This window comes from Morone saxatilis, unplaced genomic scaffold (assembly GCF_004916995.1).
Source record: "Morone saxatilis isolate NCDOM2014 unplaced genomic scaffold, NCSU_SB_2.0 Contig19, whole genome shotgun sequence".
NCBI lineage: Eukaryota > Metazoa > Chordata > Actinopteri > Moronidae > Morone > Morone saxatilis.
In genome coordinates this window covers 17122712-17137621 of record NW_023339751.1, presented here as the reverse complement: position 1 = coordinate 17137621, position 14910 = coordinate 17122712, and the positions used below count along the sequence as shown (strand labels likewise).

The window sequence follows — 14910 nt, the reverse complement described above, 5'->3', positions numbered from 1 at the left end:
TCTTACACACTGGTCCTTTAATGCAAAGTTAATACTCTGTTCACTATATCATCATTGTCACTTTTTAGTGTAATATTCCCTCGTCTAATATCTCCGTCATGTCAAACCACCGTTTTATTTCTGTCACAGTACAGCTCTGCTTTGATGGCACTCCATTGGCAGGTGTAGCCCATTAGTAATATTTTCTAATTGCTGTGTCCTTTAACACCACTTCTCACACGGCTACACCTGTTTTTGTCTGCCGATTTCCAAAAGCAGAACTAGAGGCTTTGCACTGTGAAAGTCTTCCTTTTTATTGTCAAGGAACATTTTTGTGAATCAACCCTGCCCACACACGGAGCGGAAACTGCAGCTTTTTATGGCAATTTTAGGGATGTTGATTATGCTAATGATAAATTCTCATGGACATTTGATCATTAACAGGTGGTTTTTATCAGAAAGATACTTACAATTTACGACAAGTTTGAGAGAGTTGGCTGAATTTGACTTGGGACACTTTTAAAAGCAAACCTCACAGAACAACATTTTTAGGGTAAGAACAATGTTACACACATATAACAGTGTCCTCTATGTCCAAATTCACTATAGCACTGACTTCTGAGAAAGACTAATGCTACTGAGAGTTGAGAAGTGGAAACTAAAATGAAAAAAAACAACAAGGATAGCTCTAGACACATATTTTATTCATGGGTAAGTTCCAGAGAACAGCAACATTCCTGATGCTTGAGGTCAAGTTAGTTTGGTTTTCCTTTGTAACATCTGCCAGAGCCAAGAGGCTTCATGAAACATGAAAGTGAAGGCATGTTAGGATTGTTTACATGATCACAGCCTCGTCCAACCACTACACCTATTTCCCACGCCTCTTAGTGCACATGTATTACTGTAAGTGTGTGTCTGTGTGTGTGTGTGTGTGTCTGTGTTTGTGTCAGTGATGGAATGTGTGTTTGTTTGAGTTTATACAGTCTGTCCTGACATAATTGTGCTACACCCTGTACAGGAAAACAGGCTGAAACACATCCAACATGTGACATACTGAACCAGTGACACTGCTGTTAAACAGAGCCAAAATATGCAGTCCAGTGGGTGTGGGATTAAGTGGCATATAGCAGTGTAGTTGTGGATTGCGAAGCCCTCACATCACCGTCCCATTCCAAGCGTGTAGGAGAAACTACAGTGGCCACAAGGTTCTATCTAAAGCCAGTGTTTGGTTTGTTCGTTCTGGGCTACTGAAAGAAATAAGTCCATAGAGGACTCACTCCCTCTGTAGATTAAAACATACCTGCATCTATCCAAACTGATCTGCCTTCATCCGTATTCACTAACACAACTCCACGTCATCACTCCTCTCACCTTTGAGCCAGCTGTCGAGTGCTACATCCACCATGTTTTTCATGACGGGCAGAAACTCAGAGGTGAGCAGGGCGTCGTCGCTGTAAGCGGGGCCTCGCAGCACCCTGCTGTCCCATAGCTCCACCACCAGACGCATCTGCCACAGGGGGAAGGTCTGCAGCAGGTCACCCCGACGCAGAGCACTCACCGCCTGAGAGACACGGGAGACAACAAGGGTTAACATACCTTCACGTGGGCAAAATGAAGTGTTATCTCAGTGACGTTAGGTTTTCATCTGTAAGTGTAGTTGTCACTGGATATTTCAAAACATTACAAACAGATATACATTACGTTTGATAGTCAGTCTTGATTAGTTAGATCTTTGTAAGAATGTGCCTTCCCAGTATTTTGTTTATGGTGCTGCACCAAACTCATATAACATGCTCTGATGAAGGTCACTAGGCCAAAATGTTAGCATGTTTGTTTTACAAGGCCCAAATCCATAAATGAGTCAGTTTTATCCCGGAAATCTGTGTGTGCCCTACCTTTTTTTTTTGCTTTTGGGTATCCAACTTTGGAAAATGGATTAGATATTAATGGTTATTACCTTAATTTCTGTGGTTTGTTGTTCAGTGTGTTGGTGAGTATGGTAAGATAGGATTATGTTTCTGTGGGCTGCATGTAAGAGAAGGTACATGTACATATTTTTTATACATGTAGGGATTGGGGGTATAACATATGTGTCTACTAAGAAACAGTGTCACATTTAGTAAACCACAATGTAAAGAAAATGTAGAAGAAATACAGAAAGAGCAAACAGAAAACAATTTCATCCCGGTGGCAGACAAATGACTACGCCCGTGAAAAAACAAAATGTGGATTTATCAACGTAAGTGGACATTACGTGCCTTAAGGAGGAATATGCCTGTGCTCTGCTGGAAAATCACTTGTGGCAGTAGTGACAGTATGACAATATGATGTAATGTAACTAAACCCGAACGCTTCCTGACAAGATGTTGGATAAACCAATACGCTTGCTTATTTAATTTATTTATTTTAACTTTTTTTCTTTTTACTTATATAGGACAGGACAGCTCAAGAGAGACAGGAAAGGGGGACCAAGGGCCTCAGGTCACACTCAAACCGATGGCTGCAGCAGCAAGAACTCAGCCTTGATACACAGGGTGCCAGCTCTACCAGGTGAGCTACCAAGGCGCCCAGACTACACATTGTTGAGATTTGGGAGATGTGTGGGCTCCTCTGCAACACACAGTTACCCGTCTCTATATACTTACATGCATCTCTGCAGAAGTATAATTCCAAAATACCTGTATTTTTCTTAGTGAAAGTAAGTATGAGCAGTTCTGTATTAAACCACTATAGCAACCTATCTTCATTATTGTTGCTTGTTAATGTAATAAACAGTGACAAGTAAGAGTCAGGAAGACCAATACAATTCAACAGCATCAGCAGATAACAGTGCACATGTTTGTGTGTGTGTGTGTGTGTTTGTGTGTCACCTGCTCAATAGCAATATATGTGGGCAGCATCTCAGGAAATTCCTGTGTCACACATTCATACAGCATCGCCGAAAACAACACCAGAGTATCCTCTCTCTGCAAACATAACACAGACAGTGAGAGTGAAGGAGTATTCGAACACACGGTAAATTTGCCTTTGTTTCATGTAGTTTCTGGCATTTAAGCGTAACCGTCTTTATATAACAGCAAGTGCATTTAAGCTTGTGCTTTTTCTAAACAATCTTCCTAGACACAAATTTAATAACTTTCAAGTGACTTAGAATGTCTTGTAAATTAAATTGAAGGACCCAAAATTGCCATGTCGTTAAATTCAATTACCGAATGTTACGCTACACAATGACAATTTTTCTTCCATTTTACTGCGCTGAAACCAGTGACCTCCATCTAATTAACCTGAAGCTTTGATGAAGCAGCCTCTTTACTCAGAAAATAGGAATCAGGCAGTTAATGAGCAGATTGAGTGTGTATGACATGTGCTATACATTTAAAGCTGCCTTGTGTTTAAAGCTGAAAAAATCGTCCAGGTTGCAGCACAGAAACGTTAAGTAAAACCTATTTTGTCAGTCAGTTTTCTACTAATAGCAATTGGATCCTACATGAACGCAAAAGTTTCTGTTTTCGATAAACCACATGAGTAATTTCTGTATTTGTGTTTTTTTCTTTGCACTTCTCAGAAATGGGCAGGGCTCCGTTGGAAAAAGATTATGATATCACACCACCCTCTCCACCAATCAGGATTTTGCAATTTTAATAAAAATCTGATGACGCTGGGTTGTTGTGTTATTAGGCCGCTGTAAAATCAAATCTGATCAAAGAACGCCCACACAGTCCTCATGAAGCAGTAGTAGCATGAACTGTTTGAATACAGCTCAGCTTCAAGTGTGTAGGAGAAACTACAGCGGTCAGCGGAACTCGCAAAAAACACTAAAAGGCCCTATCCAGAGCCAGTGTTTGGTTTGCAACATGGTGGTTTAACATGGCGGCCTCAGTGGAAGAGGAGCTGCTCACTCTGTCTGTAAAAATGGCTAATTCTAAGGTAAAGAAAAAATAGCAATTCTTATTTTCAGATGATGATACACTAATGAAAACTTACCTATGAATATTATATTCCATTTGTGCTAAAAGAGCCTCCTAAATGTTACACAGTGGACCTTTAAAGTGGCACTGCAGTTATAAAGTAATACACAGATTTTTTTAAAGAATCATTAATGTCGTTGCAGCAGAGGCCGAGAGATCCTGTGTTTAAATCCATATTATTGGCCAAAATGAAAATTTCAAATATCAGAGTTGAGATCTTAAACCATTTTTTCCCCAAGGGATGTAAGGCAGCTGCACATCAAATAATTATTCTCATTAATCTTGTTTTCAAATCCGTTTTTGGCCTTTTGAGTCAAAGTCATGGTTGACTGTCTTTCTCACGAGATCTCTATCAAGACCACAGACACTGAACCTTGGAAACTTGTTAGCTATTCCAGAAACATGTTTCAAGGTGTCAGTTCATTTAATATAATTCATTACATAAACACAGACAGGAAGTGAGGTTAATACATCATGTTTTATCTCCACTGACAGATGGTGTCGTTTGTGAAATCATTTGGATCTCCGTAAGATAACGTCGCAATTATCGTATACATTGATTTTTTTAATTAGCCTTGACATTTAGTAAAATGCATTTTTCCGGAAAAAGAAAAGAAGCTTGAGTATTATTCCTGTGGTATATGATGATTTTAACCAAGACAGATAAGGCATACCAACTCCTCTTCTGTGTTGTTTGTGCCAGGAACTTTCTAACTTTTCTCTAAATTTAATATTAAAAAATGTAATTTTTCATGAATTTGAGATATGAGGACAGGAAATATGTCTGGGTGTGTTTGAGCTAGCTGGGAGGAAAGGGTTTGGAGCTCAGTTTCTACAGAGCGGAAAGTTTCTGCAGTGAAAGCCAGATTAACCACACACTAACTCAAAACTAATGTTGAGCAAAGTGCTATTTAATTAGTGCTCAACTTCCACCATGGCTCTGATAAAACATTACATTATTAAAGTCAGAGCTAAAAACTTTATTCTTTCCTGGTTTATAAATGTTATGGGGAGAACGGTTTTGTTTTCACCACCACACACAAAATGAATACAATGAATGTGACTACATAGTAAAATCCCCTTATTTATCAAAATTAAAAATAAATGTTTCCCTGTCAAACTCAGAATAAGATAATAAGTTCATTAGTTTTTAACCTTAAAATGTGTTTACTAAGTGGAGACTAACACATCACTAAATTAAAACAAGCTGCATCACAGAAACTAGTTTTTACATAAGATTAGTTGTGAATAAATATTTATACCAACTAATCCAGGTGTAAATGTTATGTAACTAAACCAACAGACAAAGCTAACATTAGCTTGCTATTAGCCTGTTGAGGTTGGAGAGTAAAAACATGGAATGTCTGACAAATCTGACCTGACACTTGATTAAAATGTTGTTTAATAATGATCTTAATGATACAATAATAATACAATTTAAATTACACTTCACTAAAATAAACAATATACCTCAAATTACTCAAATTACTTAATTGTAATTATTTGAAACTACATTAGAAGTACTAACTCTGGAACAATTTCCCCAGGTTTGCAGGCTCTTTCAGGATAGTCAAATGGATACAAAGGCATGCAATTAAGGATCCAAATTGCTGGCTTTAGAATGCACCTGCATCTATATGTGTGTAAAACTCACGTGTTTCATTCCTTCAGATGTTTTACAGAAGAACTCTGCAAAGGAGACCAAGGCAGGCTCTGACGTGAATGTAGAGATGGCTTCAGGCTGCAGAAACACACGATTCAATTGTAAACTTATTTATATGAACCAACACAAAGGACATATACAGAAACAAGAAGGGATACAAAAGATGCAGAAGAGGGTCAGAGAGATGAATGGAAGAAAAAGGTACAAGGAGAAAGCAGCAGGAAAGATGGATGCTTAAGAAGAAAAAGATGAGGGGGGAGGAAGGACAGTGAGGACAAGTGGAATAAATAATTTGTGTTTTGAGCCCCCCTTCCTCCTCTTCGGGACCTGCAGGTGTATTGACGGCATACACTGAGGCCATCAGGGAACCAGTAATAGTCTGTCATTCACACAGCTGCCTTATGAACCTGTAGTGACAACCTGCCAAGACTGGACACAACCAGCCACTGGGGAGGTGGTCGATTCAATTCCACTATTTTTAGGCTTTTTTTCTTTAAATGTGTTGCTCTATTTCAAATAGAGTTATTAAAGGAAATTAGATTGAAGGCAAAATACATTACAATTGGGGTCTATATTGTTAACATGTAAGGACATTTCTAGCTGGACATAATAACAAAAACAAATCTCAATGCCTGTGTTATTATTATTATACAACAATCAGCCATGAGACCTTCCCCACTCAACACACACAGTATTTTTTACTTCCTTTGGGTCTTTGTAGCAACACAGCCTGCATATAAACAAATATATTAGATTAATAGATTAATAGATTTCAAAGTGTTCAGTCTGTATGTAGCTGGCCACCAGCTCACTCAGCTCTACAGAAACGAAAAGGACTTGAAATGATGGATGTTGGTGTTATTGGGTATGTGTGACACGTGTTTACCTTGAAGGCCCTGACTCCAGAGTTGCGGTGGTTGACGGCGGAGGCGAGCAAGCTCTTCCAGCCTTGAGGGTCATCTTTGTAGGGCAGCTGGCCAGCCCGTAGTTTTACATACAACACCCCATCTCTGGACAGGATGGACCTGAGGGAAATATATAGAGACATTTTCCTTTAAGTCAACCAAATCAATGCATGAGATTGGAGCTTCCACCTGGATTCCACTAATCCATCTGTGGCACACGTGGTTTCATTAAATGATTGCCTTTAAAACTTCTGTTTAAGAATTTAACAAATGACGTTTACTGTCATTCGCTCAATACTAACTTTAGATGCTGCGTTTCTTTGCTGAGGTCTACAGACAGTTCCCAGTATCGTGGCCCTTTCACCTTTACCTGCAACAAATAAACAAAAATAAGGCAAAATCAGAACGTGCTCTATTTATTTTATGGTAAAATATTTATCAATTAGCTAATCCTTAGCAGAGACGGAGCAATACTGAACTACTCTAGTTTCCACTGAACTATAAGGTCCAGAAGCTGTGAAATGTTGCTCTCAGACTTTACCCGTTTGAGAAGGTGCAGCTCAGGAAGCATGGTGGGAGCCATCAACTGTACGGTCGTCTCATCGTACCACTTGGTCTCCTGAAACAACAGGAAATTTCAACATACTTTTCACACTCTCACAGATGAAAGTTACAGCTGCAATTAAGTGTAATAATACGCAATATTGCTACATGCTACATAGCTATATGAGACACATCCTGGGTATTTCTCATTAAGCAATGAAACAGTTTACTGCACTCATACATAACGTTACCAAGAAGTAGCAATACAGAACAGCAGAATACCAAAAACATTTTTTAATTTTAAAAAATGAATTTAGTTTAATGGGCTCTCATACAGTATGTAAAATGTGTATGAATGTTTGTATTTCCCTAACATGACGAGTGACGTAATGACTGAGGACGTTCACAGTGTCAAGCTGAGCTTTCTGCTGTGAATTAAATTGAAGTGAGGAATGCTGTCAGAGGTGGTCCACACTGTGAACAACAACAACCTCCATCTTTAACCTTCTAGCATCCTTCATAAGTGCAAACACTGAAATATCGGGAGTTTAAATGTACTCTGGGGGGTTGGTCCGCAACGTCCACACGCCCCGTTTGAAACTATTCGGGTAGCTTTTTTTTTTTTTTTTGCATCTCTCTTCCTCATTTCCTGTGATCTCTCTTGTATCCACAACAAACAAACAAATAACAAGAATTTTAAAAAAATCTGTTGTTTTGAAAGCTTTCAGTAACACACATCAGCTGCATTACTGTCAGCGTCACATGATTTATTGCCATGGCCCCCACCGGATGTGTCAAATAGACAGAAGTAGCAGTCAAGTTACAGTAGCCGAAATGTGTCATAATACAGCAAGCATATATGATAAAATAGTTGCTTCTCTGCATAGTTGATGCTCATCAACGCTGGGAGATAGGAGAGCGGTGTGTGCTGATGAGATGATGCACATCAACCCGTATTGACACAAAAAGACACCAACACTGAGCTGGGTCCACACAGAAAACAATGGGTGTGGGTGTTTTGACTCTGTGTGCATTGCCCATAATACTACAAATCTTAAGTACTTTAGTACCTTAGTTTTTGCAGAAAACTGAGGTGTTCATTCACAAATACTAGAAAAATGTATCTTGAGTCTATAAAAAACTCTACCACCTATCTTCTCATTGGATGTGTACATTTCTACCTTTCTCTGTGTTTCCCAATTTTCCATACATGTCACACATTCTGCTATAGCACACATTTATAATGGGCCTACTTTTACTGAACACTCAGAAACACATAATGTATTTTTCTAATTGCTCCTTACAGTCAATAAGTATTTAAATCAAAATTCTAGATGACAAAAAAAAACATAATCAATGCTACTACAAATGTAGCAGGGCCTCCCTCACAGTGCTGCAGAACAACTGGAGAACCGAACAAGACTTCTAAAGTTGCCACATCTGTACAGAGCAGCAATGAAACCTCACAAAGGGAGATTGAGAAACCGCTCCTGTAATTCAGGAGCTATTTACTGCAGCTGTGAGGACACACCTACAGTATTGCAACAATGCCTGTCGAATGTACATGTTTGAAAATGTTGGAGCACTCCAGACAGACACTGGAAAAATAATAACTGAGTAAATATGGAACACTAGAAAAACATCTACAGTTATTCTCACATAAGCATCTAATGTTCTGGTGAACTTGAATGATTGCTTTTTAAACATTACATTTTTTGAAAAGTGGGGCATCGGGACAGACCACTGTATGCCGCCTTCCTGCTTCACATGAGTGCTCCTGATCCAAATGACATAACTGTGGCCAAAATGAATAGACTCACTGTAGTCTTGTGCAAGGTCACGAAAACCGAAAGTCTGAGCAAAAGTGAGGACTGCACCACAGAGTGCGTCAAAACCTGTCTGTTACAAGAATTACGTTTGTAAAACTATTTTTATAGCCTTTAGTTAACTAAAGGTCAATTGTTTACTGTCCTACAAGGTTAATTTAACTGAAGGCTGAGTATATAATGGGAGGAGGCCCAGATAAATATAAATTTGGTTTGAAAAGAAAGAAGCTATTGACAAAAACTAGAAAATCTCCCTTGGGAACATTTCTTCTTTTTGGCTTAGCTTAAATACATTAAATGTACCCAAGGGACCTTTTACCAATGTACATCAAATACAGTGTTATTCCAAACAGCTTCAAAGTGCAAGTGAAATATATTTCAATTAATATGGTCTAATGTAAACATCTAACTATTTAAACTCACAATCCAATCTTTAAACGCTCAATATACTGAGGACCTTCTCCTAGCTTTAGTTGCTAAAACTGGGTGGAAACAATTAGAGTTAAAAAAATAAATAAAAACAATTTGATTGCAGAACCAATCCAAAACCTTTAGCACAGTAACATGCGGAAGTCGTGTACTTGTAAACACTGTCATGCATATAACGTTGCAAGGGACATCCATATTCCATTTTTTTTTTTTAAAGTTCTCTCTCTGTGACAAAGTGATTCACTATATCTCCAGTTTGTTACACTAAGAAGGAGAATGAGGGGAGAGCATTGTTTCATGTGTCTTCAAAGGGTTGGTTTTTCTTGGTAAAAAGTTGGAAATTAGTTCTCTATTCGATTAATTCTCAGAAAGTGTGAACTTATTCTATCTGGTTGCATGCAGAGAGCTGACCTTGGCTAAAAGCTGTGAGCACAAATTACGCATCAAGTGTCTGAACTGTGAGTTCGAGGAAGCCGTCTAGCTAAGAGCAATGACACTGACAAAAAGCAGAAGGTGCTAGTCTGATGGACAGGGGCATTTTTCTTGTACACCACAATGAGCTGAAACGAGCACACGTTTTACATTACAGACAATGTTAGCATATATGTGTGCATATGTGTTTGCATGCAAAACACGTCAGGAGGAAGTGCAATTTAAGACAATTTAAGTATGTGTGACAAAGAGAACAAGAGAGAGAGAGAGGGAGGAAGTGAATGCGATGCGTCACAAAAACTGTACAAATTGTACTTGTTGCATGTTTCATTCTATAATATTAAAGAGAACATAGGGCAAAATGAGCTTGTCATGTCAGCTTGTGAATTTGGATGTTGTCAGACCTCGATGTTCACCCATGATGACGATAGGTGGGTAGAAATAACCACTAATAAACTGTCAAACTCCTAACACACTTTGTGACACCATTTTAAAGACGAATTACAAAATCAGCCTCTTCACTAAAGCAGTGTTGGCCCAAGTGCTTTGCTCAAGGGAAGGGCAACTCTCCTCCATCCACAGATTTGTGGCTACCTGTGTCAGCCTGACCAACCTTTATGAACTTACCTTGTAGGTGACCTCTATGAGGGCGTAGCAGGGCTTCAGGGAGTCCACGTCCACAGGGACCAGCAGGCGTGGCTCTGCAGCCAGCACAGCCAAGTGCCGCAGGGCCTGCAGGTGGTAGCTGCAGCAACAAAGCAACATGAACACACAGATTTTGATTACAGTAAAATATGAAAGGGCCAGACAGATCAAGTATATTGTCTTCTAATAAAGTGAAGAGATAAGCACTCGAGTTGAATGAATGAATAATTTTTTATTTCACTTCAAATTATGTTATTATGTATTATGTTGTTAATTACCATTATATAGGTTGGGTTGTGACCCCTGCATTTAAGAACCCATGTTCCACATTTTCAACATTGGTCTTTGCTAATAAAAATAAAAAAAGCACTGATTGTCTGAGCTCAACAAATCCATGTTGTTTGCAGACCAGGAACTGGATTCAAAGTGAAACTGGTGAACGGAACTCAGCTCTACCTGTGTAGTAGGTAAGTAGTAATAACAAATAATTCAAGGGGTTGCATTGGTGCAGCTAACTTATACGACCTCAGGCACATCAGGTTGTCCATTACTAATTGAGGTTAACATGTTCTCATCTTCATACACATCTCCACCTTCTAGGACTCTTTGGACTATCACATGTGACAAAAATCCCCCACTCAGCAGCAAACATAGACAAAGAGAACATTTTACCAAGGTCTCGTTATCATACTGTGTGTGCTGTTCTCACCGGTTGTCAGTACTGTGAGCAGGGAAGTGTGGGTACAGGGCACACAGCAGAGCAGCGATGGCTGAATTGGAGGTGCTCAGGGTGTACCTAACATGACAACATTAAAAAAACATCACAAATAATGAAAATACATTCTTCTCTCTCTCTCTCTCAAAACACACACACACACACACACACACACACGTCATTAAACTCTAACGTGCACTAAAATTGCCCACTTGTTGCAACAGTCATAATCAAAAAATGCCAACCAACGCTCACACAAACCCATTGATGGGTATGTGAAGTATACTTTGGAGGAGAATAAAAATATCTAAATTACAGTGTTCATGACAAAACAAAAAGCACTGTCAATATTGCACAACTTTGAAAGACATACTGCTCCAAAATAAACACTTTTTCATAAACCCTCTCTGTTAGTGAAACCAGGTGTGTGCTGTAATCTAGTCAGCGTCATCACAGGCCACAACAGAGCCTCTTAAACATAATAGTTGGCAGTTAAGTGTGTACTTTGACTAATGGGGTCATTACAATAAAGTTGGGTCCGACAATAAATGCTGCTTGTACATGGAAGGTTATTTGTACTTAGTACTTAATAACGGTCAACTGAGGTAAAGGATTTTGCTCTTCAATTAAAAGGCTGCTGGGGGGATGTTTAAGAGGCTCCAACACCACACTGAACATTACATTCTTTCCCCACAAGTTCACAATTTAGACAACCTAAAGAGGAGAAGATAAACAGGCATGTTTTGGAGCAAATTTGGTCCAAATCCACAAATGAATATCAGTGACTAATGAATAATTGAAATCCAGTATCGATTTTGAGAATGGCACTCTGCATTTGTACTAAAATTGTTTAAAGGATCAGTGTGTAGGATTCAGTGAAAGTGCAGATTTCAACCATGAATGCGGCTCAGGTTTCCTAAGGAGAAATTAAGTGAAAGTCCCTATCTAGAGCGAGTGTTTGGTATGGCTGTTCTGGGCTTCTGTAGAAACATGACGGTTAAACATGGTGGACTGTGTGAAAGAGGATCTGTTCCCTTTGTAGATAACACACACACACACACACACACACACACACACACACACACGAAGACCAAATAATTAACTGAGAAAATTATCGGCTGGTTGATTGATAATGAAAATAATATTTAGCTGAAGCCCTAAAACATGATGATTAGTATTATTCAAAAATGTATGGGTTTTTCCTGCCTTTTACCTATGTTTCAATAATAATTAACACATTTTTACTCTTCACCAAATATGGTTAAAAACTTCTTTGTCGAACTGTGAGGCATCAAGAGTCTCACATTTCCAAGCAACCAACACATCACAGCTTTTCTCTGACCATTAACTGACACCTGCCACTTCACAACTTTCAAACTGACTAACAGCAACATTAGAAACAGAGACTTCCTGCTTTGACAGTTTGGTCCACTTCTGCTACATCAACAGGACGATGGTAGCCGTTAAAAGCAGTTCTTCTGAGTCACCAGTTCCTTTTATGCTGGGCTCAACATTTACAATCTCTGAGGAATGACCGTCCAGTATGTGCAGCAGAAAATAAAACTTTTAGCTGTTTTAATATTGTTTTCTACTACCCATAAAAGATATGCAAGTTATACTTTATTAGTCCTTGTGGGGAAGTTTGTCCTGCACATTTGACCCACACTAACTATTTTAGGAGCAGTGGGCAGCTACAAGGGACCAACTCCAGTTCTGAGGCCTGTGTTTTGGTCAAGGGCAACAGCAGAAGTATTTATAATACCTTAGATGCTAGTGTTTGCTTTGGGAGGAAACCAGAGCACTCACAAGAAACCCATGTGAACGTGGGAAGAACACGCAAAGCCCCCTGTCAGCCTTCGATACAAAAAGGCTGTATGCTATAGCTATCAATAGTCATAACGCAATGTGTGACTATGGTGGAAAACCTAACTTTCACTTCAGTTTTCTTCCAAAAAAAATTAATAAATGGGAAGAGAAACTAACTCAGCAAACAGAAAGAGAGGGAGGGAGGAAGGGAGGAAAGGTGAGAAAGCCACACGACATAGATTAGCGGTTATGAGGAAAAGCAAAGGTGAGAAATGAATGAGAACAAATGAATAACAGCGACGTAGCGATAACGATGAAACACGTTGAAAGCAAATATGAATAAAAATGTTCAATGCAAACAGGTTGGGACTGAATGACAGACGAGCAGAGGGAAGAGAATGGAGGAAACGCAACAATACTACAATGGCATGAGTCAGCTTCCCAGCATGAACCTTAACCTCTGCAGACCCATAGTAACACACACAGACACACACTACGGTGCATGACATTCAAACCGAGTCCCTCCAGCTGCGTGAGCGTTCAGCTGGCAGGTCTAAAATAAAACATGATCAAAAGGTTCGTCTGATTACGGCTGTAGGTGGAGAAACATTCGCAATATGTAATGAGAGAGTGGGAGCTGTTGTTTCTCTTGAAAATACACAGTGGTGGAGGAATCTGGCTTGAGTGGGTGTGTGTGTGTATAAATGTCCTTCATTATGCACAAGACAGCACTCAAAACAGACTTGTGTGTATTTGTGTGCCTAACCCACACAGTGTGTGTGCACCTGGTCATTCACAAACAACACCAGTCCCAAATCTGGTGAGTGTGTTTTGATTTGAGTACTGTTGGCATACAGAGATTCAGGTGTCTATGTGAGAGGCTACATGTAGAAAATGAGAAAAAAGTGTATTTTTCAGGGACAGTTGCATGCTCAGTGCTTTGCTCTAGGTTTCCTCAGAAGGAATGGTAATGTTTTTAAAATGATGACGATACATTATACCTTTTCTTGTATATGCCTGTATATGTGTTTGCAAGTATTTTATGTGTCCACAAGACCGAACTGAATATGTTCACAGTGTCCTTTTTGGTGTTTTCCCTATTGTTAAGAAATCCCATGTAAATGCCTGTGGAGCCAAAGTCTGATACATCTTATTCCCATGTGTAATACCAGATGTCTAACCATCGGCTGAAATTCCCCAATATATGTACTATTTTGTATAATTTACTAAAACTAACAGTGCCCAGCTCTAAGTATATATTTATGATCCATTTTTAACCAATGGGCCCGCAGCTGAGTGCCACAGACAGAGTAGGGAAGTTAGAAAACATTGTAAGACAGACTAACGCCATGTTGGTTTTGGTCTTTTTATGGTACTTGTTGACAAGTAGAAGGAAAACATAGAATAACCAGCCTTCTCCTTTAAAGTGTCTTATTTGGGTTCTATTTCAGCATTCTGGTCTACATAGATAACATACAGGGTGCCCAACAGCAGTCAATGTTACTACAGCAGCTAGGTATAGTTGAGAAAATATATTATGTTATTATATATAATAAAAACAATAGTACTGGACAAGAACCTGGGAAGGGATCAGAGTGGGTGGCAGAATGAAAAAGTGGTTTTTTTGCTGAAATATAATTTCCATGATGTAGAAAGTAATTACATGGATGAATGCTAGTTAATTTTATAAGTGTTTTCAAACATGTTTTCAGCAAAACATATTTTTTCCAGCTAGTTGGCTGCTGTTGCCAAGAAGCTTCATCATAATAGCTGTACTATGTATATATGTGTGTGGTGTGGGGAGAGAGAGAGAGAGAGGAGAGGGGATAGAGAGAGAGACGAGAGAGAAGAAGAAGATGAGAGAGAGAGCCTCACCTGCCCCCTCCCAGGCAAGAGTAGACCCAAGCCGCCATGTGAGAGCCATGTGAAAGCCGTAGTTCATCTCGCCGCCTTGCGTTCGCTTGTGGAAAAAGCGACAGAGCTGCAAATACCTATCAGG

General features: G+C 39.3%; 1 protein-coding gene across 1 annotated transcript in view; it reads right to left on the bottom strand.

Moving 5' to 3' along the window:
- The window catches only part of anapc1 (anaphase promoting complex subunit 1), a gene marked incomplete in the record, with an annotated part of 50576 nt that overhangs the window by 2709 nt on the left and 32957 nt on the right, over window positions 1–14910 (bottom strand). Inside the window, 9 exon segments of the mRNA XM_035663937.1 lie at window positions 1351–1540; window positions 2850–2945; window positions 5602–5688; window positions 6497–6635; window positions 6818–6885; window positions 7057–7134; window positions 10373–10490; window positions 11100–11186; window positions 14787–14801. Of these exon segments, the coding sequence (XP_035519830.1) occupies window positions 1351–1540; window positions 2850–2945; window positions 5602–5688; window positions 6497–6635; window positions 6818–6885; window positions 7057–7134; window positions 10373–10490; window positions 11100–11186; window positions 14787–14801 (878 nt within the window).